Source organism: Hemiscyllium ocellatum, chromosome 25 (genome assembly GCF_020745735.1).
Source record: "Hemiscyllium ocellatum isolate sHemOce1 chromosome 25, sHemOce1.pat.X.cur, whole genome shotgun sequence".
Taxonomy (NCBI): Eukaryota; Metazoa; Chordata; class Chondrichthyes; order Orectolobiformes; family Hemiscylliidae; genus Hemiscyllium; species Hemiscyllium ocellatum.
The window spans coordinates 21,936,724-21,961,435 of NC_083425.1; the positions used below are offsets into that span (position 1 = coordinate 21,936,724).

A 24,712-nucleotide genomic window follows, 5' to 3' on the forward strand; every position below is an offset into this window, starting at 1 on the left:
TGGAATTAAAAGCCTGGAATTGACCTGGTAGAAAATTGGCTGAAAGCGTGATAGAAGGAATAATGGCCAGGAAATCTAATTAAGTTAATGAAGTTAACTGGTGGTGTCCACAAAGACCTGTGTTGGGCTGTCAGCTGATAACAATAGTCATCAAAAACTTGTTTGGTGGTATAGAATGCCACAATCCCAAGTTTACAGTTGATACAAAATAGGTGAAAGCAAGGAATGCAGATGCTGGAGATCAGAGTTGAATGTGTGGCACTGGAAAAACACAGCAAGTCCGGCAGTATCCAAGGAGCAGGAGAATTGATGTTTCGGAAGTAAGCCCTTCATTGGAAAATTCAATATAAAAATAGGTGGTAGAGTAGGCAGTATAGATGAAAGTACCAACTTACTAAAGTAGACTAACACATTAAGTGAATAGGCAAAAATATGGCAAGTGGATTTCAAGTAGACAATCATAAACCATCTATTGTTTTTCTGAACATAATTAGATTAGAATCTCTACAGTGTGGAAACAGGACCTTCGGCCCAATAAGACCGCACTAACCCTCCCAGACCCATTCTCTTACTCTATAGTTATCCCTGACTAATGCACCTAACCTACACATCCCTGAATGTTATGGGCAACTTAGTGTGGCACTCAGATGAAACCCACGCAGACACAGGGAGAATGTGCAAACTCCACACAGACAGTGATCAGAGGCTGGAATCGAACCTGGGTCCCTGGTGCTGTGAGGCAGCAGTGCTTACTACTGAGCCACCATGCAAAATTGACCATTGGAAGTATAAAGAGATTTGTGCATCCATAAACAGGGGAAAAAAAAACTCATAAAGGCTGATGGAATGTTGGCACATATAGAATACAAGACAGTTGAAGTTGTTATATGATGCAAGCCCTGCTTATATCATACCTGGAATACTGTGAGCAGATCAGGACAACATAGCTTCCAAAGGTTAAATTGGTCTTGTAGGAACAGGACTATAGGTCTACTAGAATGATATCCACACTCCAAGGGTTAATTTATGAGGAGAGACTACACAGGTTAATATTGTATTCCCTCAAATTCAAGAAATTAAGATTAAGGTGAAATTGTGTCTGAGAAATCTATTAGAATTCTTCAAGGAGACAACAAACAAGATAGATAAAGGAGAAACAATGGATATAATATATTTGGATTTTCAGAAGTGTTTCATAATGCACTATATATTAGGCTTCTCAAGAGGATTAGAGCCTATGGTGTTGGCAGTAGCATATTGGTATGGATATAGGATTGAAAAGTGAGTGGGACAAGGGGAGCATTTTCAGGATGGAAACCTCTAACCAGAGATGTACCACAGGCATCAGTCCTGAGGAATTAATGAGGAAACTGAATGTACTATAGCCAAGATTGTGGATGACATTAAAATAGGTAGGAAGGCAAGTGATGAGGATGCACTGGGATGTAGACAGGTGAAGCAAGTGGGCAAAAACTTGGGCAGACAGAATGTGTGAGTAGGTGAGGTTATGCACTTTGGCAGGAAATGTTGTGGAACTGAATATTATTTGAATGGAGACAGATTGCCAAAAGCTATGGAATTGAGGGATTTGGGAGTCTTCATCCATGAATCACAAAACGCTAACAACTAAATTCTTAGGTTAATAGGGAAGGCAAATAGAATGTCGGCCTTATTCTAAAGAGGATGGAGCATTGAAGTAGGGAGTGTTTTCTAAAACTATATAAGGCATTTGTTACCCCACAGCTGGAATAGTGAACAGTTATAGGTCCCTAATCTACATAAAGATAAAGAGGCAATGGAGGCAATTCAGAGAAGGCTCTCTGGGCTGATACCAGGTATAGAGCGACTGTTTTATGAGGAGAAATTGAATAGGGTGGGCCTGGACTTGTTGGAATGTAGAAGAATGAGTGGCAACCTTATTGAGTTTATAAGATTCTTAGGGGACTTTACAGTATAGATGCGGAAGGGTTGTTTGCTCTTATAAGAGAGTCTAGGACAGGAGTGCATAATCTTAGAAAAAGATGATACACTTTTAAAACAGAGAACAGGAAGAATTTATTCTCTCAGTGTGTAGTGAATTGTAATTCTTTACTGTGGAGGCCATTGATGCTGGGTCATTAAGAATATTCGAGATTTTTAATTCGTAAGGGAGTCAAAGGTTATGGGGAAAAGGCAGGAGAATGGAGTTCAGGATAATGAAATCAATCACGATCTAATTGGCAGAACTGGTTTGATGGGTTGAATGGTTTACTTCCGCTCTTGCATCTTATTGTTTTATGATTGATTGAAATTTTCAAAATATTACAATGACAATATAAACTATTTCTACCTGTTAGAGAGTATAGGATCAAGGGGTTCACCTGAAAACGAATCTGATCTTTCAGGAGTGCAGGAAGTGGTAGAAATCTCTCCCTCGCAAATGACAATTGTTGCTCCGCCAATTGTTAGTTAAAATCTGAGGCTGACATATTTTTGTTAACCGATTATGCGGGTTAAAGGTGGACAATGGAAAATTCCAGTGGCGATGTCCTTGAATAGTGCAAAAAGTGGCTCAATGGCCTAGGCTTGCTTGCAAACGTACACTGTGTATGTATCAGTTTACCTCTGTGTGATGGAGGCATGCAAGCATTTGCATGATGGTTCTGTAATGTGAAGAGTGAATATTTAGGTGTAGCATGTAAATATGCAATGTGCTCGTTGCAAGTGTAGTGCTCCGAGCGCATGCAATGTAAGCTCACACATCATTTCCAGGCTTGTGCTTGCTAGCTCTCCTCCCCCATCCCCCTCCCCCACACCCGCGGATGAGAGCGAGGCGGATTGACGTCAGCGGCGCGGCTGCCTTCCGGTGGAGGTGACAGTGACTGAGGAAACTCGTCCTGTTGCGGCCACTTCCAACAGGGCCCCCGCTCCCACGGACAGCTTCGCCCTCGGCTCAGCCCGTCGCCACTGGGATCGGTGGGAAAGACAGCCCACCGCCACCCCGCCTGCTGTGGTTCTATTTAAGGGAGACGGGGAGTTGTGGGGAGGGTGGGTGGTGTGGATTGAGGAGAAGGTGGCGATTACATTACTCGGCGCCGAGTTCACTCGCTGTCGTTCGTTCCTCAGGCTTTTGAAGCGTTAACTGGGTGGTTAAGATGGCGGCCGTGGGGAGCGGGGAAGAAGAGCGTAGCCTGCGAGAGTGTGAGCAGTATGTCCACAAACACAACATCCAGCAGGTCCTTAAGGACTGCATCGTTCAGCTCTGCATCGCCAGGCCCGAGAAACCCATCACCTACCTCAGGGAATACTTCGAGAAACTCGAGAAAGTGAGTTGAGACGGCAGTAGGTTTCATTTTATTTTTAAAAAAATGAGAGAGTGGCCTTGTTTATTTTTTGGTGGGGGGGAGGGGGGTGTTGATGATTAAAAGGCAGTTGAACTTTGTTTTTTGCTTCGTGTAACATCAAGCTTCTGTCGTGGGGAGCTTGATGGCGAACGTGGCAGGCCGATGCTTTAATGCCGACCTAAAAAGAGAGGTTGGCAACAAAAAAAAACGTCTGGGTCATGTTCGTACATACATTACTGAGCAGTTAACGGACCAGAGACAAAGGCAAAGCAGGATGTAAGCAATCGTTAAGGTGTTTGTTAGTGAGCTGTTTGATTGTTAACAGCTGTAAGCATGGTGAAAAAAATCATTAAGGTGAGTAACCGCACGTTTAAAAAGATTAACATTAAAAGTCCTTTGTGTTTTTTCGGACAGAAATCACCTGTTTACCTAGGCACAAAAATATTGAGACATTCTGGGTAATCAGTTTCGTATCATTTATCTTCATGGCTACAGCTTCGCTCCAAATCCTAGTGGCACCTAGTCTAGAGACATTGGTGACTGCAACATTGACGTCAGAACTCTTTTTTAACTCGTGAGTTAGTAGTAACGTTAAATCGCTTTGCATCATCTTGTGATTTACCAGATTTGAATGAAGTAATTGAACATGTGTAATCTTGTCTATCCAGTGAATTTCTCCGTTCACTTTTTCTTCTGTTCCTTCTTCTCCTCTGTCCACAAGCACAGCGTACCTCTGAGCTTTCAATTTAATTTCACATTTAATATATTGCCCCCTTGTCATCTGATTATGACTGGATTGTACTTGATTCATGATTCTTCAATGACAAGATAGTGATGCAAAATATGTAAACCAGTCTTGATGTTCAATTAGTTATTCACCAAAGGTTTTTCTGAAACCTTTCCACCATCTATGCCACTTACCAGGTGTTCTATGAAGTACTCTGCACATGTATAGATGAATGCACTCCAAAACACTTGAACCTCAATGCTATATGAAACAACCCATTGCCATTGTAAACACTCATCCCTTCTTTCCTGCCTTTGTGATCTGTATCTTCAGGTGCATGGCAACCTGCAAGTTCTACTCTAAATCGTGCTTCATTCTGACTTGGAAGTTTACCAGTTGTCTTTGTCACTGGGTCAAAATCCTAAAACTTGGTACTTGTGGTAATATTGTTATCGTATGGACTATAATGGTATGTTGTTTCATAAAGATGGCACAAATAGTCATTTAGTTGGCTATGGATGGCAGAAGCTTTGCATAGTTTGTGAAAGTACTTTTTCTTCAAAAGTAAGCAAGAACTCCTCAAACAAGTTGCTTCTCAGCGCTGGGGTCCCAGGTTCGGTTCCAGCCTATGTGCAAACTCCACACAGTTGCCATTGTTCCTGTGTCTGCGTGAGTATCTTCCAGATGCTCTGGTTTCCTTCCACAATCCAGAGATGTGCAAGTCAGATGAATTGGCCGTGCTAAATTGTCCATAATGTTAGGTGCATTAGTCGGGTAGGTAAAGGGTAGGGGAATGGGTCTGGGTGGGTTACTCTTTGGAGTGTCATTGTGGACTTGTTGAGCCAAATGGCCTGTTTCTGTACTGTAGGAAGTCTTTTAAAAAAAAAAGTGGGCTTCTTTGCCAATATTGTACACGAAGTATGTAAACAATGTTTTTGCAAGAATTAAAGCTGAGTGAAGGGAATGAAATTCTGAAGTCTCTTCAAGTTTGCTAATACAGTATCCCAGTAAAATTTCAATTACATGTAGAAAATTATGTAAAAGATCACTGGTTAATAAAACTTGTTTGCTGTATAAAATATCTTTTTTCAGTTAACGGAAATATTTATATTTCATTAGGTTTAGATTTATATTTTGTTTTACTTTGGAGTTCTGGATGACCACCATCAAAGTCAAACAATGACAAAATTGATACATGACTTGTAAACTGTAATAGTGTGATTGTCGTGTATACAGGATTGAGCTGATTTTACTAAAAATTCAGATTACATTAGTTCTAACATTGCTTAGCCATTTACTGTTTTACGTTTGTATGAGATGCCATACAAATCTCCATGGATGGAGATTTGACTAAATTGGCAATGATTTGCTTCTTGATCTATTTAACAAAATTAATGCCAATTCTGACTGCCTTTTTAATGAATATTTTGTTTGCAAATAAGTTGGCTGATTACAAAGTCGAGGAGCAGGAAACTCAACGCTTCGGGCAAGAGCTCTTATTGCTGATGAAGGGCTTTTCCCCGAAATGTTGATTTTCCTACTCCTCGGATGCTGCCTGACCAGCTGTGCTTTTCCAGCACCACTCTAATCTAGACTCTGGTTTCCAGCATCTGCAGTCCTTGTTTTTACATACCTGATTACAAAGTCGGTCAAATTTGACAAGAAAAACTGTGAATTATTAGAATTGATTTACAGAAAGTTAGCATTACAAAATTTCAATTATTTAAAATTCAGACAAATATGGGGCATTTTAAAGGAATAAGCTTTTTATTCAATAATTAAACAAAATCACTGGGAATCTTCAGAAACTTCCATTTTGAGTATGTAACTAGCAGCACCAACTAAGTCCAGTTCAGTGGAATGGGCACCATAAGCAATTGCAGAGGTTGGCTTACCAAACTAGCCTGACCAACTTTGAACATTATAGCTCCAAAGGACACGATTGGAGCAAAACGAGCAATGAGGTTGACTTCTGAAGATTTGAACTGAGTCATGACGGAAAGCCTTGCGTATTGTTTATTTGTATCAGCAAAAGAATATTGATTTTTGGCATACTCTGATTATTTTTTGATAGCAGCATTTTGACAGGGGTTGATGATTTTAAGGACCGGTGATGATTTAAAAACTGAATCACTTCAGAATTACACTGAACTGGAAGTTTGCAAAATACATTGTTGCAGAGGGGTGACTGTTGAACTGGGCATCCATTGCTAGTTAGAAGACAAATTCTAAGTGTAGGTGCTGGTTTTTTTAAAAAAAAGTGTGCATAGAATGTGGGTGTCAGTAGCTACTCATGCGTTTATTAACCATCTCAAATTGCCCTTGAGAAAATCATGATAAGCTGACTCTAGTCCATTCCCTGCAGAAACACCCATGATGCTGTAAGGGAATTGTATTTTGACCTAGTGAGAATGAAGGAATGAATGGTGATAGTTTCAGGTCCATATGGTGAGTCCCTTGGAAGGGATCTTGCATTAATCTGCTGCCCCAGTCCTCCAAGGTGGTGGAGGTCATTGGTTTGGATTCTGCTGTGGAGGAGATTTGGTGAATTACTGCATTACATATTATAATTAATCAGGGAGAGGCTATGGTGTAGTGGTATTAAGCCAGAAACTCACCTGATGATCATGGGCTCTCAGTTCGAATCCTGCCATGGCAGATAATAGCGTTTGAATTCATTAAAAGATAAAGTCTGGAATTAAGACGACTGATGACCATGAAATTAATTGTCTTTCTAACTTCCTTCAGGAAAGTTAAAATGCCATCTTCACCGAATTTAGCCTACATGTAACTCCAGGCCCACAACAATGTGGTGAACTTTTAACTGCCTTCTGATATGGTCTAGCAAGCCACTCAATTGTACACTGCTGCTTCTGTCATGAATGAATTTTGGTACCAATCAATTGGGCTTCTTTATTCCATCAAACTCCTTATCAACAGTGGTCAGATTTCAGAGAGACAGATTGAGTTCTGTGGAGTTCTAAGTCTCTGGTTCTTGTAGCTGCGTTCTTTATAAAGGCTGTTTGAGAATGTTGAAAGTGGGGGATTCTGAACATGAAGAGATGGTAATTGCCTGATGCTTGTGTGACACAATTGTTAGTTACTGCATATCAGCCAAAACCTTAATGTTGTCTATGTCCTGCTGCTTCCGGACACGGACTGCTTCACTTTATGAATGGTGCTGAACATTTATCAGAAAGCACCACCTTCATCAATTTAGGAAAAGAACCTAACATTCTCTCTGAGGTTTCACACAAGAGATGCAATTCACACACACCAACTTCTGCAAACAGTTAAAGTTTATGAAAGCTTGTACAAGCTCGGTGACCCTTCTGATATTCCTCGCAGGCGTGCAAAGTTGAGTCCGAAAAGAGACTCGGAACAAAGAAAACGCATTCCCCCCGTTACCCCAGATATAATGGTAAGATGATCAGATAATACATATGCAAATGCCCTAACCCTGGGGAATCATTATGCAGAAGATTTCCTGACTCATTGATTTCCCCAAGACAACATAGGTGTGATGTGTCTGAGCTTTGGAGTGGCCCTGCAAATTAATTCTGGCTCTGTTTCCTCAGACAATGTAGGTGCGAAAGGCTTCAGCATCAGGGATGATCACGCACGTGAACCAAATTGGCTGGTGGATGGCTGTGAAAGTATTTCTGAATTGAAGAGATTAACTGATAGTTTAATTTGTTAATAGTAGGGGGAGTAGTAGCAAATGACTGTCTAATTGGAGTAAGAGACCCCATTCCTGCATGAATGGCATCTCTACCCACTCCAGAATGTTCAGTCAGTGTGGTTTAACCCTTTAATATTACAATAATGTCCAGTGAGATATTCCAGTTTAATCTTTTAACATTACAAGAAGATCACTGAAGTAGCTGAAGATGATTGAGGCTGGGTTACTATCTTGAGAAGCTGCTGCAGTAATGCTGGGCTGAGGTGATTGATCTTCAACAACCGTGACCACATTCCGTTGCACTAGGTGTGACTCCCATTTTACAAGATTTCATGTTGCTGTTGTTGGTCAAATGCTGCCTTGTTACACTCCTCTACTCAAGTTCAGTTTTTGTCCATGTTTAGACAAGGCTCTAGTGAGGTCAAATACTGATTAACCCTGAGTTTGCGTTCTGCCAGGGCGAATGAGCAAATAATTCCGTTGCAAGTATTGGTTCAAAGCACTGTTGACAACTCCAATCACTTCACTGAAAGTAGACTGGAGTGGTGATTGACTGGGTTTGTCTTGTCCTGTTTTATGTGCACAGCACGCATCTAGTCAACTTTTCATGCTGCTGGGCTGATGCCATCATTGTAATTGCACTGTAACAGTTGGTTGGGGGTGTAGTTGGTTCTGGAGCATGTAGCAGTACTGATGTTGGAGTGATGGCAGGGCTTTTTATGTATCTGATGTCTTCAGCCATTTCATGATATCACATGGAGTGAATCTAGTGAAAGGCTGGTATCTGTGATGTTTGGGATCTCAATGAAGCTGAAATAGATTATGTGCACTGAAGGTGGATGTAAATTCTTCAGCTTTGTATTTTGCACTGATGTGATGGGGCTGCTCATTTGAAGAGGATGGTGTTATTTGTACAACCTCCCTCCTCTCCACCTGTTAGTTATTTAATTGTTCTGTCACTTTTAACTGGATATGCAGCACTGCAGAGCACAGATCTGACCTGTCAATTGTGGAATTGTTTAGTCCTGTTTAATACATGCTATTTGTATCGCTGGCTGTAGATATAGTACTAGTAATGCGGTGTTATTAAAAGGGATAACGCAAACTACAGACCAGTCAGTGTAACCTTTCTGATAAGAAATATATTGGGAAAAGGTCTGTGGGTTTATTAAAATCTGTGCTTAAACTGGTACAGATTAATCAAGCAATGGTCAATGTGGAATTATTCAAGGGAGGTTGTCTAACTTGATTTGACTTTGACAGTATCATTAGGGGGATTGATGAGAGTAGTGAAATTGATAAGGCCTCCCTGGATTTTATCAATATGTAAATGCAAAACTGATCCAAAAGTAAAAGCCTTGGGATTGAAGGAAAGTTGCAAGCTAGATCTAAAATTGATGCAATGGCAAGGCACAAAGTGATTGGATTGGAAGGTATTCTGCAGGGCTCAGTGTTGGGTTCTTTGCTTCTTCTGATATATTGCAATAATCTAGAAAAGTGTACAGGAGATCTGATTAAATATACAGACAGAAAAAAAGTTATAGAACTGGCTCGAAGGTAGAAGACAGAGGGTGATGGTGGATAGTTGCTTTTGAAACTAGAGGCCTCTGACCAGTGGTGTGCCACAAGGATCGGTGCTGGGTCCACTGCTTTTTGTCATTTATATAAATGATTTAGTTGTGAGCATAGGAGGTATAGTTAGTAAGTTTGTAGATGACACCAAAATTGGAGGTGTAGTGGACGGAACAGGGCTTATACACTGTAAAGTCCTGGGAGTGTGGCTGAACACCTTGGAGTGCAGGTTCATAGTTCCTTGAAAGTAGAGTCGTAAGTAGACAAGATAGTGGAGAAGGTGTTTAATATGCTTTCCTTTGGTAGCAATTAGTATAGAAGTTGGGAGGTCATGTTGCAGCTGCACAGGACATTGGTTAGGCCAATTTTGGAATAGTGTGCGCAGTTCTGGTCACCTTCCTATGGGAAGGATGTTGTGAATCTTCAGTCAGGATTTACAAGGATTTTGCCAGCATTGGAGGGTTTGAGCTATAGGGAGAGGCTGAATATGTTTTCCCTGAAGCATTAGAAGCTGAGGGGTGACCGTAGAGGTTGAAAAAATCATGAGGGGCATGGATAGGATAAATAGACACAGTCTTTTCCTTGTGGTTGGGGAGTCCGGAACTAGAGGGTATAGGTTTAGGGTGAGAGAAAAATATAAAAAGGACCTAAAGGGGCAACTTTTTTCATGTAGAGGGTGGTCAACGTATGGAATGAACTGCCAGAGGAAGTGGTTGAGGCTGGTACAATTACTGCATTTAAAAGGCATCTGAAGGGTATATGAATAGGAAAGGTATAGAGTTATGGGCCAAGTGCTGGCCAATGGGACTAAGTTAGGATGTTTGGTCGGCATGAGAGAGTTGGATCAAAGGACCTGTTTCTGATCTATATATGTCTATAACTCTAATTGATAGGCAGGGAAAAAGCTGGTAGGAAAATATCAATTAACTACATAGGCAGAAAAATGTTCAATATAATTCCTTCATAAGTATAAGGCAATGTATTTTGGTAAAGTAAACAAGGTAGGGGAAATCGTATTAAATGGTAGAACATCCTAAAGTGCAGAGAGAGGAATTTTAGACTACCCCTCCACAAATGTTTTTTCAGGCAGTTGGTCAGATGCATAAGCTGGTTGTTTCACCTTCATTAGGTGAGTGATAGGGTACAAGAGCAAACAAGTTGTTGCTCGTAATGCCTGAATACTAGACATCAATTGTGTACAGTCTGGTCACACACTACATGGTGGCATGTGTTTGCCCTCAGTAGAACACAAAGAAGAGCTGAGGATGTTGATGTGAATTTTGGTGAAGACTTAAAGATTGTGTATGCTGATGTTTTCTTTGGACTGGAGAAGCTGAGGGGCAAATTAATATGGATACAAGTTTAAAAGGTCTGCGTAGACTAGTTAGGAATGGTGTGGTTCTCTTAACTGTGATGTCACGATGTTAAAAACAATTGATAGGCTTGAAGGGGCATTGAATTCCTGTCCATAGGTTGATAGGCCTGAACTCACTGTGGTGGGAGAAGTGGAATCTCATAGCATTTTAAAAAAATGTCTTTGGGCCTGCATTTGATGTGCCATAATCAATTCAACTATGAACCAAGAGCTCAAAAGTTGGATTTGGCTGGATAGCACTTTCTCAGTCAGCACAGCCACTTTGAAATAAAAATCTTCTCTGCTGTAAATTTCTATGATCTGACTCCTTTTTGATTAAATCATTATTTATGGGAAGAAGCTAGTGACAACCTTTTAGTCTTGTGTGCCTTGCTCCTTTTTAAACTTGAAAGAAAAGCTCAAAATGAACTTTTCCTACATAAGAAAATTCTGGCTTCTAAGTAAACATAGAACATTACAGGCTCTCTAGCCATCAGTGTTGTGCCACTGTGGAACCAATCTGAACTATTCCAAACTTACACTATTCCATTTTCATGATTAGGTTCCCTATAGCATGGAAACAGGCCCTTCGGCCCAACAAGTTCACATCGACCCTCCAAAGAGTAACCCACCCACATTCATTCTCCTACCCTGTATTTACCCCTGACTAATGCAACTAACACTATGGGCAACTTAGCATGACCAATTCACCTAACCTGCACATCTTTGCATTGTGGGAGAAAATTGGACCACTCGGAGGAAACCCATGCAGACACTGGGTGAATGCGCAAACTCCACACAGACAGTTACCCGAGGCAGGAATTGAACCCGGGGGTTCCTGGCACTGTAGACAGTGATGTTAACCACTGAGCTACCGTGTCATATGTTTATCCAATTTAAATACCCTAAAAGTTAGTGAATTAACTACTTTGTAGGAAGGGCATTCCATGCCTCTACTATTCACTGAGATTAGATTAGATTGCTTACAGTGTGGAAACAGGCCCTTCGGCCCAACAAGTCCACACCGACCTGCCGAAGCGCAACCCACCCATACCCCCACACTTACCCCTTACCTAACACTATGGGCAATTTAGCATGGCCAATTCACCTGACCCGCACATCTTTGGACTGTGGGAGGAAACTGGAGCACCCGGAGGAAACCCACGCAGACACGGGGAGAATGTGCAAACTCCACATAGTTAGTCACCTGAGTCGGGAAATGAACCCGGGGGTCTCAGGCGCTGTGAGGCAGCAGTGCTAACCACTGTGCCACCGTGCCGCCCACTATCTCTGACATCTGCCCTTTATCTATTAGCCCACAATTTAAAGCTATGTCCCCTTGTGCTAACTATCACCATCTGAGGAAAGGCTCTCGCTGTCCATCCTATCTTATGTCTCAATTAAGTCATCTCTCAATTTTCTCTCTATCAAAAACAGCCTCAAGTCCCTCAGCCTTTCCACACAGCACCTTTCATCCATACCAAACAACATCCTGGTAAATTTCCTCTGAACCCTTTCCAAAGCTTCCATATCCTTCCTTTAATGAAGTGACCAGAACTGTGTGCAATACTCGAAGGGCGGCCACGCCAGAGTTTTGTACTGCTGCACAATAACCTCGTGGCTCTGAAACTCAATCCCTCTACCAATAAAAGCTAACACATAATATGCCTTCTTGACAACCCCATCAATCTGGGTGGCAACCTTTTAGGGATCCAGGTACATTGACACCAAGATCTCTCTGCTCATCTACACTACCAAGAATCTTACCATTAACCCAGTAAAGAGCCGTTGACCAACCATGTCGTGTCCTCTACCTGTCTTCACCTATCCCCACTTCACCATCTTGCCCCACCTCCCCATTTATCTGCAGCTTCCCCTCTACCCACTTCCAGTCCTGAAGGGTTACACCCAAAGCATCGACCCCTCTACCTCCAGGTACTATCTAGCTTGCTGTGTTCTTTCAGCCTTTTTTTTCTTATTTTTGAAGAGTGTGGTGTTGGAAAAGCACAGCAGGCCAGGCAGTATCTGAGGAGTAGGAGAATCGATGTTACAGGCTTAGGCTGTTCTTCAGGAACAAGGCTTGTGGACCAAGGGTTCTTTGACATTATCCTTTTAGGTGCTCAAGAGATGATGGCTTAAAAGTGTGTTGCTGGGAAAGCGCAGCAGGTCAAGCAGCATCAAAGGAACAGGAGAATCAACGTTTCGGGCATAAGCCTGACCTCTGCGCTTTTCCAGCAACACACTTTTAAGCTCTGATCTCCAGCATCTGCAGTAATCACTTGCTCAAGAGATGATGACAAGAAATTTGCCTCCTCCCTCTACAAGGTCCTCACTTTCTCCTTTCTAATTTTGGTAAAGTCAGCATTTATTCCCCATTGCTATTTACCCTGGGAAACACTCTCCATAAATTGCAACAATCTGTGTGATGAAGATATTCCCAAATTGGTGGTGGATGGGGGAGAGGGTTTGGAGTTAAAGGATGTCGGTCCATTGCCATTTTCAAGTCAAGCCCGTTTGTGACTTGGAGTTGATAGTTTTCACATCAATTTCTTGTCGTTATCCTTTTAGGTGCGAGAGAGATGATGTCAAAGAACCCTTGGCATGTTGTTACAGCTGCAATTCAGTGATTGAAGAATTAATGAATGTTTACATTGCAGCTGCTGATGGACCAAAGTGCGTATATATTTTTGATTTTGAGCTGCCAGATCTGTTCTGAATCTATCCCATTTAGCATGGTGGTGCTGTACAGGTTGCTCCGAGAGTAAAACATGACTGTCTCCACAAAAATTAGTAATAGCTGTTATGAATACTACAGTAGATGCATCTGTGACAAGTAGATTGTGAGGGTAATTTTTTTTCCTCGCTTACGTTCTCTACACCTGCTGTAGAGCTGTTTGGTTTGGGAACTGTATTCTTCAGAACTCAGTTAGCTTGCTCAGTAGGTAGTATTACTGAACCACTTGAGATTCTGGATGCTATAGTCCCTCCCAATAAATGTTTGTCCTCTTGTTACCCTCATGCTTCCTCCAGGTGGGGATCGACTTGGAGTGTTAATTGATCAGCTGAGGTTGGGTATTAGATGCCTATCAGCAGATTTCCTTCTACCCTCTTCTGAATGTGCCATCAGTTTAGCTGGGTGAAATGCACTGCTGGATCAAGATACATTCTGGCTGGAAAAAAATATTTTGAAGTTTGACTGGAGTATGACAGATCTCCTAATTTTGTTGTTAGTGAAATGGATTTTTTAGGATCAACTCATGCCAGCTTGGTCTGTCTTGCTTTATTCTTGTATATTGATGTTGTGTAGTGGTTGCTTGGGCATTACAGGATAGTTTAAGAATGAAACATATTGCTGTAGTTTTGAGCTGCAAGTAAGCCAGAACAGGAGTAGGACATGTGCTAAAGAGTGCACATGTTGTTTCTTGCAGTAATCTGCCAATTACTTAGTCACCATGACTATTCCAACCAGAGTTTCATTCCAGTTTAATTTAGTGGACTGAATTTAAATTCCCCAACTGCTATCAGAATTTAATATTTTCTTTGGATCTTTCTCTGGATTACTTGTGCAATAACATAACCCTTGTGTTATTGTACCTGTAATTCATTCTGCCTGGTGTGAACTGCAGAAGGTCTTCTCATGACATTGAAGTCATATCTGTCATGCTAACTTGATGTTGAATTTGCATGAGCTATTAGAGGATCTGTCTCATCTATATGTAAAAGTTCTTGTCTTGTGTGAAAGACTCTATTCAAAGTAAGCAAATGTCACCAAGTTGGTTTATCTAATAGCTATAGACCATTATGAGCGCAAGAGTTCCTTGTAACACTTGTCTTTAAGAGTAATTTATTGTTTACTGTATTTTTGTGCTTCCGTTCAAAAAGTGCTATATAGCTGCAAGTATCATATAGGAATTTGACTGTAGCCATATGGTCAGGAAGAAAGCTAGAGATGGTCAGAAATAAATGAGCACCAAATGATGGTCAATAATTGGGAAAAATGTCAACCCTCCATTGACTCATTTCTTGTAATTAGGTTTTAAATTTCTGCTTTTTGGTGCAAGTTTTTTTTAAAAAGGTGGTTTCTTTTATTAAGGAAATGCAAACCTTTTTCAAATGTAAAACATAATGAGCTGAAATGTCACCATAAGTAAGTTGCTTGATATTATTTTACTTTCCAAAAATTCTAAAACATTCTCATTTCTTAACAAGCAATTTGTGATTTAATTTAGTTTATATGATAGTTTTGAATGGCATGGTGACTTCATAGTTAGCATTGCTACCTCACAGTGCTCGGGACATGGTTCGATTCCACCCTCTGGAACTGTCTGTGTGAAGTTTGCACACTCTCTCCTCCCTGTGTCTGTGTGGGTTTCATCCAGATGTTCAAGTTTCCTCCCATAGTCCAAAGATGTGCAGATTAGGTGAATTGGGCCAAAGTGCCCAAGGATATGCAGGCTCGGTGGATTAGCCGAAGGAAGTGCAGGGATGGGTGTGGGTGGGATGTTCTTCAGGGGTTTGATGTGGACATGATGGGCTGAATGGCCTGCTTCCACAATAAGGGTTCAGTGATCCTCTCTGATTCTAATGCATAGAATTCTGAAATGTAAATATCTCACTCAGTTTTATCTCATAAAAAGTAAGTTTGAGGAAATATTGCAAACTCGGGTTGTATTTCCTGGAATTAAGTTTGTGGAGTGATTTAGGGGAAGTTTCAAGATGCAAAGGTAAGCTGACAATGGACAGAGAAAACTATTTCTTCTGGTTGGGTAGTCTAAAGTTTGAAGCCAGATCTTTGTGTCATCGTGAAATTTAGGCAATACTTTTGACACACGTAAGATTAAATGGGTGTTCAAAAACTTGAATTGGAGTTTGTGTGGTGGAAAAATTGCTATCCATTTCTGACCGTTCCAACAGTACAATGTTGCAAATTGTTAGCGGCTTTTCAATGATACTATTAGGAATGAGTTTCTTAAGTTCATAGAAGGCAAGGATTTGCAAAGTCTTTGAGTGAACTTATAGTATCTGTTTGGATGTTTCTTATTAGGCAGCAGGTTTGCCAATTACAAGCAAAAATGAAAAAAAAAATCAATAAAGCTCCCTTACTGCTTGTTGAGTGAGTTTGGGAAACTTTTTATATCATGGGAAAGAAATCTTAGAATCCAGTCTAACGTGGAGTTCGTGTTGTGTGCTTGCAAAGATGGTATAACCAATGTCTTTTCCAACTATGGAGAATTCTATTTCGATGTGTTTTTCTCTTTTGCTGCATAACAATCCCGAATGGGGGAAAATGATTTTTTTGTCAAATATTATCTTAAAAAATTGATGTTCATTTTCAGGGAATTTCAAACTGTTAAACATTTATTCTCTGCTATTGAAGCAGTAATGGCTTGAAATTTCCCAAAAATATGCCCTGTAATTATGTGATGCTAACTTTCAGAGGAAAAGGTTGACATGCCAGAGATCTTTTTTTATATATTTTTATTTTCTCTGATTCTGCCTCATCTGCATCTATCTAGACAAGAGGGCACTAGCTTTCTGGAAATTAAAGAAGAAACTCCAGAAAATTAAAGTTACTAAGTAAATCGGTGGAACTGAGTTGACAAGTCCCTGGGTCCTGGGGGTTTTCATCTTCGGGTGTTAAAAGAAGTAATGAGGTCATTGAGCTAGTTTTAATTTTATAGAGCGGTCAAGATTCAGGGAAGATTCCTTTAGATTGAAAAATAACTCATGTAACTCCTTTATTCAAAAGGGAGGGAGATAGAAAATGCAAAACCACAGGCTAGTTCACTGAGCATCTATCTGAGAGAAGATCTTACATTTTTATTAAAAATGTTATGACAGGGCCCTGGATGTGCTCAAGGTAATAAGCTAGAGCCAACATGGCTTTGTCAAAAGGAAATCATATTTTAACTAATTTATTGGAGTTCTTTGAAGAAGAAATTTGGACTGTTGATGAAGGGGAGCCAGTGTATGTTTTGTACTTGAAGTTCCCAAAGACATTTCATAAGGTATCAAAACAGAAGTTATTGCAGAAAATAAAACCATCTGGTGTTGGAATGGATAGGCTAACAAGGTTGGCTAACAAGAAGCAGCGAGGGACAAATGGGGTCATCTTCAGGCTGGCAGGATATAGTGTGTGGAGTGCCACAACATTTTGTGCTAGGGCCTCAATCCGTTACAATTTATATAGATTATTTGGTTGAAGGGATTGATAGTATGGTAGCTAAGTTTGTGGATAGAATAGGTAAGAATGTGAGTTCTGAAGAGGATGTAAGGAGCCTAGAAAGGGATATAGATTGGTTAGGTGAATGGGCAAAGATGTGGAAAGTGGAGTAGAGTGTGGGGAAGTGTGAAATTACCATTTTGGCATAGAATAAAAAGCAGGATAATATCTAAATAAGAGGGTACAGAGAGATTCAAATGTCTTAGATACATGAATGGCAGTAGCTTAGTATGCAGGTACAGCAAGTAAACAGGAAAGCAAATGTCATGAGGGGGGAATTGAATGAAAGTAGGGAGGTTATGCTTCAGTTACACATGACCTTGTTGGGACTGTCTGGAGTACAGTGTACAGTGCTAGTCACTCTTGGAGAAGAATGTTAATATATTGGAAGTAGTTCTGAGAAGGTTGAAGAGGCTAATACCTGGAGTGAGTGGGTTGCCTTGAGACGAGGCTAGATAGGCTTGACCTTTTACCCTCTGGAGTTTAGAAAATACAGGTGACTTAATTGAAACATAAGATCCCAAGGGACCTGACTCGGTGGATGTGGAAAGGTTGTTTACTCCTGTTGGAGAATCTGTAATGATGGGTCATAATTTCAAGATGAGAGACAGAGGTAAGGTGCAGATGAGGGGAAAAGAATTGTGGGTTAAGTCCTTGGAATTCTTTTCCTTGAAAGGCAGTGGTACAGAATTTTCAAATATTTTGAATGCAGTGGTAGATTCCTAATTACCAAGGGGTGAAAGATTATTGGAGATATGCCAGAGTGCAGAGTTGAGGTTAAACTCGAACAGCCATGGTCTTATTGAATGGCATAGCAGGCTCAAATAACTGAGCATGTACTCTTATTTATTGTTCCGATATTTATTTTGGTAAAGCACCTTGCCCCATTCAAGTTCAGATCCCAAGATTTCCTGAACTTACACACTGGATTTGAGTTGGCTGTGAATTTGTGCCTAAAATTTTAGATGCAGCCAAATTTTATTGTAAGCAAGCAATTAAAATACCCTGTTGTTCTGAAGAGTCATTGGACTCACGGCAGAGTTAATGTTCTCTCCACAGATACTGTCAGATCTGTGGAGCTTCTCCAACAATTTGTTTCAGGTCTTCAGCATCCCCAGTTCTTAGCTTTAATCAAAATATTAATGTTGTCGATTGAGGTGTGGCAAACTTCTATGTTTCGAAGTTCTACTTACTGCAGAAGTGTCTTTAACCCTGAAATTAAAAACAAGCATATAAACCTAAATAGGAAACTGAATAGGCCATTTGGTCCTTCTAGCCTGCTGTGCCATTGAATATGATGCCTGATTATTCTGTTCCTGCTTTTTCTCCTCATATCCTTCAGTCATTTTAGCCTGAAAAACTTTATCTAACTCTGTGAAAATGTTCAATATATTTGTCTAGACCATTTTATTGTGCTAGAGAATTCCACAAGCTCACCATGTGCTGGAAGAAGACATTTCTCCTCATTCTAGTCCTAAATGGCCTGTGCCATATCCTTAGACTCTGACCCTGGTTCTTGACTCCCTGGTCTTCAGGAATATGCTTCCTGTCTGTCTAGATCTTTCAGAATTTTACAGGTTTCTGAGATATCCCCTGATGACTTCAGTGATTATAGTCTTAGTTAATCTAGCCTCTGGTCATATGCCAGTCCTGTTATTCCACAAACCAGTCTGAAAAACTGACTGGGTCGATGTTCTCTCCATCTTGATTCCAAAAAAAATTCAACTTAAGTTTGATATTTCAGCTTCTATCTTAAAGCCATGTGCATGTTCCAATCCTTTTTGTTAAATAATTGAGTCAATTATAACTTGATTTTAACTCATTTGTTTGTGAATATTCTTAATTTAATTGGCTGCTCAGTCTGTTTAATGTGATTGATAAATTTGTCATGATTGTATGGCATAGATTTTCCCCATAAAGTTCTTGAACATTTGCAGATGCTGTACTATAATGCCTGGATGAAAAATGATTTGGGAAATGTGCTCAGGAGCTTTCTGCCATTTGCATGACGTGATGTTAAATTGATAAGATTCTGGATTTGTGCAGTTGGTTAGATATTACCAGGCAATAGGAACTAGGTGTCAATACTTTTTGATATGGCAATTTGTCTTAGAATTGTCAGTTAAAATCAGAGCAGTTAATAGGAGTTGCTTAAACTTGCATTAAGATACTTACCGGTGTTTTAGATCAGATGGTTCATTTGTATGGCCACAGTGCACAAGTGACAATTACTTAGTCTTATGTGTAGTATTTTTTTTAACCTGAGATAAAGACCATCAATTTACAGATAAAAAGTATGGTCTTTTTTGTTGTAATGGTAAAAGAATCATATGCTATCCAGGTATCTTTGTAAAATGCTGAGACTTGGTTTGCAGAAATCATTGGTCTGCCTTTCCAACTGACAGTTTTGCACTGTACGTGAGACAATATTGGGAAGAATCCTGTATTATGCATCTTGAAAGCATTTATGTTGACATATGTAAACTATTCTTTACAGTTCCTTGAAAGAACTCAAGGTGAATGCTTTGGTTTGCAAAGATTTTTTTTAAAATTCAAGTTTATTGTTTTCATGCTTCAGAAGGAAAAGAATTGGCTGTGATTTTTGTTCAGAATACTGTACTTTTTCTTTCTAATCATAGAATGATGCTGACAATGCTAGGAAAAGCCATTCCGTCTATATGCCTCTGATGAAAGTGAAGGTAACATTTCTTGTATTTTTGGCAAAAATAGGAGGAGGCAAGACAGATGCACAATCAACAGAAATCAGGTTCACGATCTGACTCACGTGAGGATGAAATTTCTCCACCTCCACCCATGAACCCAGTGGTGAAGGGACGACGGCGGCGTGGGGCAATTAGTGCTGAGGTTTACACTGAAGAAGATGCTGCATCATATGTGAGAAAGGTAGAAACATACTTTTCAGCAAAAGAATGTTTGGTGTTTTTGGACAGATTCACTTCTATTACGTAGTCACTCCTTCAGTGCATAGTTACTTCAGGCCTTATACTAGCTAATTAATAGTTATACATAAGTTTCACAGGCCACATAGTAAAGCTTATTCTCAACTGTGACATTTAGTTGCAAGACAAAAGTCAAGTTTCCATTACTAATGTTAATGTAATCCGGATAGACTGCCCGTCTGGTATGAAAGATCAAAGAAAGGTAATATAAGTGAGTTGCAACAAAACTTATCTGCGTCTCTCTTTATTTTTGTTGATCATGCACACTTTTGAAATTGCAAAATTTCACTCATTCAAGAAAACTTTGAATTATTGTGATCATTTTGTTTGCATTTGAATACACATTTTAAATTATATCGAAAGGTCAGTTTGCTAAGAAATAACCTAGGGTTTACTCGTCTTGCAATTAAATGGTTCTGTGTAGTTTTTCAATATCATTCTGTAGTTTTAAAATTATTTACTCAAATAAGCGTCCATTTTTCTTATAATGTTTAGCACTCTTAAATACATGAAGCATTTTTTTTGAATGGACAAGGAAATGCCAAACAATTGTCCTTAGTGTTTGATTGCGTGGATTAAAGATTTTACTTTTGTTATTATGGCACTGCTTTTTACTGGAAGCTTTAACTATCATGTGACCAAGTGTAATTTTCCAGAATGGAAACTGTACCAATTATCTATTAAAAACATTTTATGAATCACTGTATAGGTAATTCCTAAGGATTACAAGACTATGGCTGCTCTGGCTAAGGCCATTGAAAAGAATGTGCTGTTCTCACATTTGGATGACAATGAAAGAAGGTGAGGTGGTTCTGATTTGATCTAACTAATTGCAGAAGAAGAAATAATGTTTTTAACAGTGCATCTGATTTTTGTTTGATCACTTCTAATTTAACCTGTGGCAGTGTTTGTAGAGGAATAAGACGGTGTTATTTTCTGGGTCTGTAGATTGTGAAGGAGCAAAAATGGCCTTTGCAGTGATATGTACTTCTTGTCAGATGTGGGAGTTTAAAGAGAGTTTAAGGGTTACTGTGGATTATATCTGCCATAAATGCTGTTGGATGCGAGTGGATCGTTGGAGAGACAGATAGAAGCAATGAGGAATTTGCAACAGTATGTGATGGATGGCAGTTATAGGAAGGGGGGAAAGTCCCAGATACAGTCACAGATGGGTTAACTCCAGGAAGGGTGAGAGATGTCGACATCTAGGGCAGGAGTCTTTTGTGGATATACACATTTCAAACAGGTATGCTGGTTTGGAAAATGTAGGGGGTGATGGATTCTCAGAGGGACGTAGCATGAGCAGCCAAGTTTCTGGTATTGAAACTGGCTCTAATGCAACGAGGGGTATGTCTGCTTCCAAGAGATCAATTGTGTTAGGGGATTCTGTAGTCCGAGTTACAGACAGATGTTTCTGTGGCCAGCAGAGAAAAAGCAGAATGGTGTGTTGTTTCCCTGGTGCCAGGATCAAGGATGTCTGAGAGGGTGCAGAATGTTCTCACAGGGGAGAGGGGCCAGCAGGAAATCATTGTCCACATTGGAACCAACGACTTTGGAAGGGAAAAGGTTGAGATTCTGAAGGGAGATTAGAGAGTTAGGCAAAAATTTAAAAAGGAAGTCCTCAAGGGTAGTAATATCTGGATTACTGCAGGAATAGGAGGATAGAGCAGACGAATACATGGCTGAAGAGCTGGTGTATGGGAGAAGGATTCACATTTTTGGATCATTGGAATCTCTTTTGTGGTAGAAGTGACCTGTACAAGAAGGACGGATTGCACCTAAATTGGAAGAAGACTAATATACTGGCAGGGAAATTTGCAAGAGTTGCTTGGGAGGATTTAAACTGGTAAGGTGGGGGGTGGGATCCAAGGAGATAGTGAGGAAAGAGATCAATCTGAGACGGGTATAGCTGAGAACAGAAGTGAGTCAAGCAGGCAGGGACAAGGTAGGACTAATAATTAAACTGCATTTATTTCAATGCAAGGGGCCTAACAGGGGAGGCATGGTTAGGAACGTGGGACTGGGATATCATAGCAATTAGGGAAACATGGCTCAGGGATGGGCAGGACTGGCAGCTTAATGTTCCAGGATACTAATGCTACAGGAAGGATAGAAAGGGAGGCAAGAGAGGAGGGGGAGTGGCATTTTTGATAAGAGGCAGCATTATAGCTGTGCTGAGGGAGGATATTCCCAGAAATACATCCAAGAAGTTATTTGGGTGGAACTGAGAAATAAGAAAGGGATGATCACCTTATTCGGTTTGTATTATAGACCCCCCCAATAGTCAGATGGAAATTGAGAAACAAACTTGTAAGGAGATCTCAGCTATCTGTAAGAATAATAGGGTGGTTATGGTAGGGGATTTTAACTTTCCAAACATCGACTGGGACTGCCACAGTGTTAAAGGTTTAGATGGAGAGGAATTTAAGTATGTGCAAGACAATTTTCTGATTCCGTATTGGATGTACCTACGAGAGAAAGTGCAAAACTTGACCTAGTCTTGGGAAATACGGCAGAGCAGGTGACTGAGGTGTCAGTGGGGGAGCAATTTGGGGCCAGCGACCATAATTCTATTAATTTTAAAATAGTGATGGAAAAGGATAGACCAGATCTAAAAGTTGAAGTTCTATATTGGAGAAAGGCTAATTTTGACAAGAACTTTCAAAAGCTGATTGAGGCAGATGTTTGCAGGTAAAGGGACGGCTGGAAAATGGGAAGCCTTCAGAAATGAGGTAACAAGAATCCAGAGAAAGTATATTTCTGTCAGGGTGAAAGGGAAGGCTGGTAGATATAGGGAATGCTGGATGACTAAAGAAATTGAGGGTTTGGTTAAGAAAAAGAAGGAAGCATATGTCAGGTATAGACAGGATAGGTGGATACTGAATCCTTAAGAGTATAAAGAAAGTAGGAGTATAAAGAAAGAAAGAGGGAAATCAGGAGGGCAAAACGGGGACATGAGATAGCTTTGGCAAACAGAATTAAGGAGAATCCGAAGGGTTTTTCCAAACACATTAAGGACAAAAGGGTTACTAGGGAGAGAATAGGGCCCCTCAAAGATTAGCAAGGTGGCCTTTGTGTGGAGCCACAGAAAATGGGGGAGATACTAAATTTAATATTTTGCATCAGTATTTATTGTGGAAAACGAAATGGAAGATATAGACTATAGGGAAATAAATGGTGACGTCTTGCAAAATGTCCAGATTAGAGGTGGAAGTGCTGGATGTCTTGAAATGGTTAAAGGTGGATAAATCCCCAGGACCTGATCAGGTGTATCCGAGTACTCTGGGAAGCTAGAGAAGTGATTGCTGGGCCTCTTGCTGAGGTATTTGCATCATCGATAGTCGTAGGTGAGGTGCCGGAAGACTGGATGTTGGCAAATGTGGTGTCACTGTTTAAGAAGGGCGGTAAAGACAGGCCAGGGAACTATAGACCAGTGAGCCTGACCTCAGTGGTGGGCAAGTTGTTCGAGGGAATCCTGCGGGACAGGATGTACATGTATTTGGAAAGGCAAGGACTGATTTGGGATAGTCAACATGGCTTTGTGCATGGGAAATCATGTCTCAAACTTGATTGAGTTTTTTGAAGAAGTAACAAAGAAGATTGATGAGAGCAGAGAGTAGCTGTGATCTATATGGACTTCAGTAAGGCGTTTGACAAGGTTCCCCATGGGAGACTGATTAGCAAAGTTAGATCTCATGGAATACAGGGAGAACTAGCCATTTGGATGCAGTGGCTCAAAGGTAGAGGGTGGTGGTGGAGGGTTGTTTTTCAGACTGGAGGCCTGTGACCAGTGGAGTGCCACAAGGATTGGTGCTGGGCCCTCTACATTTTGTCATTTACATAAATTATTTGGATGTGAGTATAAGAGGTACTGTTGGTAAGTTTGCAGATGACACCAAAATTGGAGGTGTAGTGGACAGTGAAGAGGGTTACCTCAGATTACAACAGGATCTGGACCAGGTGGGCCAATGGGCTGAGAAGTGGCAGATGGAGTTTAATTCAAATAAATGTGAGGTACTGCATTTTGGGAAAGCAAATCTTAGCAGGACTTATACACTTAATGGTAAGGTCCTAGGGAGTGTTGCTGAACAAAGAGACCTTGGAGTGCAGGTTCATAGCTCCTTGAAAGTGGAGTTGCAGGTAGACAGGATAGTGAAGAAGGGTATTGGTCAGAGTATTGAGTACAGGAGTTGGGAGGTCATGTTGCGGCTATACAGGACATTGGTTAGGCCACTGTTGGAATGTTGTGTGCAATTCTGGTCTCCTTCCTATCGGAAAGATGTTGTGAAGCTTGAAAGGGTTTGAAAAAGATTTACAAGGATGTTGCCAGGATTGGAGGATCTGAGCTACAGGGAGAGGCTGAACAGGCTGGGGCTGTTTTCCCTGGAGCATCGGAGGCTAAGGGGTGACCTTTATAGAGGTTTACAAAATTGAGAGGCATGGATAGGATAAATAGGCAAAGTCTTTTCCCTGGGGTCAGGGAGTCCAGAACGAAGGGGCAACCTTTTTACACAGAGGGTGGAACGTGTATGGAATGAGCTGCCAGAGGATGTAGTTGGGGCTGGTACAATTGCAACATTAAAGAGGCATCTGGATGGGTATATGAATAGGAAGGGTTTGGACGGATATGGGCCGGGTGCTGGCAGGTGGGACTAGATTGGGTTGGGATATCTGGTCGGCATGGACGGGTTGGACCGAAGGCTCTGTTTCTGTGCTGTACATCTCTATGACTTTCAGATGATTGGTTAAACTCACTAAGGAATTGGAGGCATATTAGTCCTTCAGCAGAAAGTGAGATCAGAGCTGAAAAATGTGTTGCTGGAAAAGCGCAGCAGATCAGGCAGCATCAAATGCCCGAAATGTCAATTCTC

General features: G+C 40.7%; 1 protein-coding gene across 1 annotated transcript in view; it reads left to right on the forward strand.

Moving 5' to 3' along the window:
• Positions 1-2,826: 2,826 nt before the first annotated feature.
• LOC132828023 (cAMP-dependent protein kinase type I-alpha regulatory subunit) overlaps positions 2,827-24,712 on the forward strand; it is a 51,197-nt gene continuing 29,311 nt past the window's right edge. Inside the window, exons 1-3 of the mRNA XM_060844911.1 lie at positions 2,827-3,305; positions 19,612-19,785; positions 20,551-20,642. Of these exons, the coding sequence (XP_060700894.1) occupies positions 3,135-3,305; positions 19,612-19,785; positions 20,551-20,642 (437 nt within the window). The 5' untranslated portion in view covers positions 2,827-3,134. The remainder of the gene's footprint in view (positions 3,306-19,611; positions 19,786-20,550; positions 20,643-24,712) is intronic.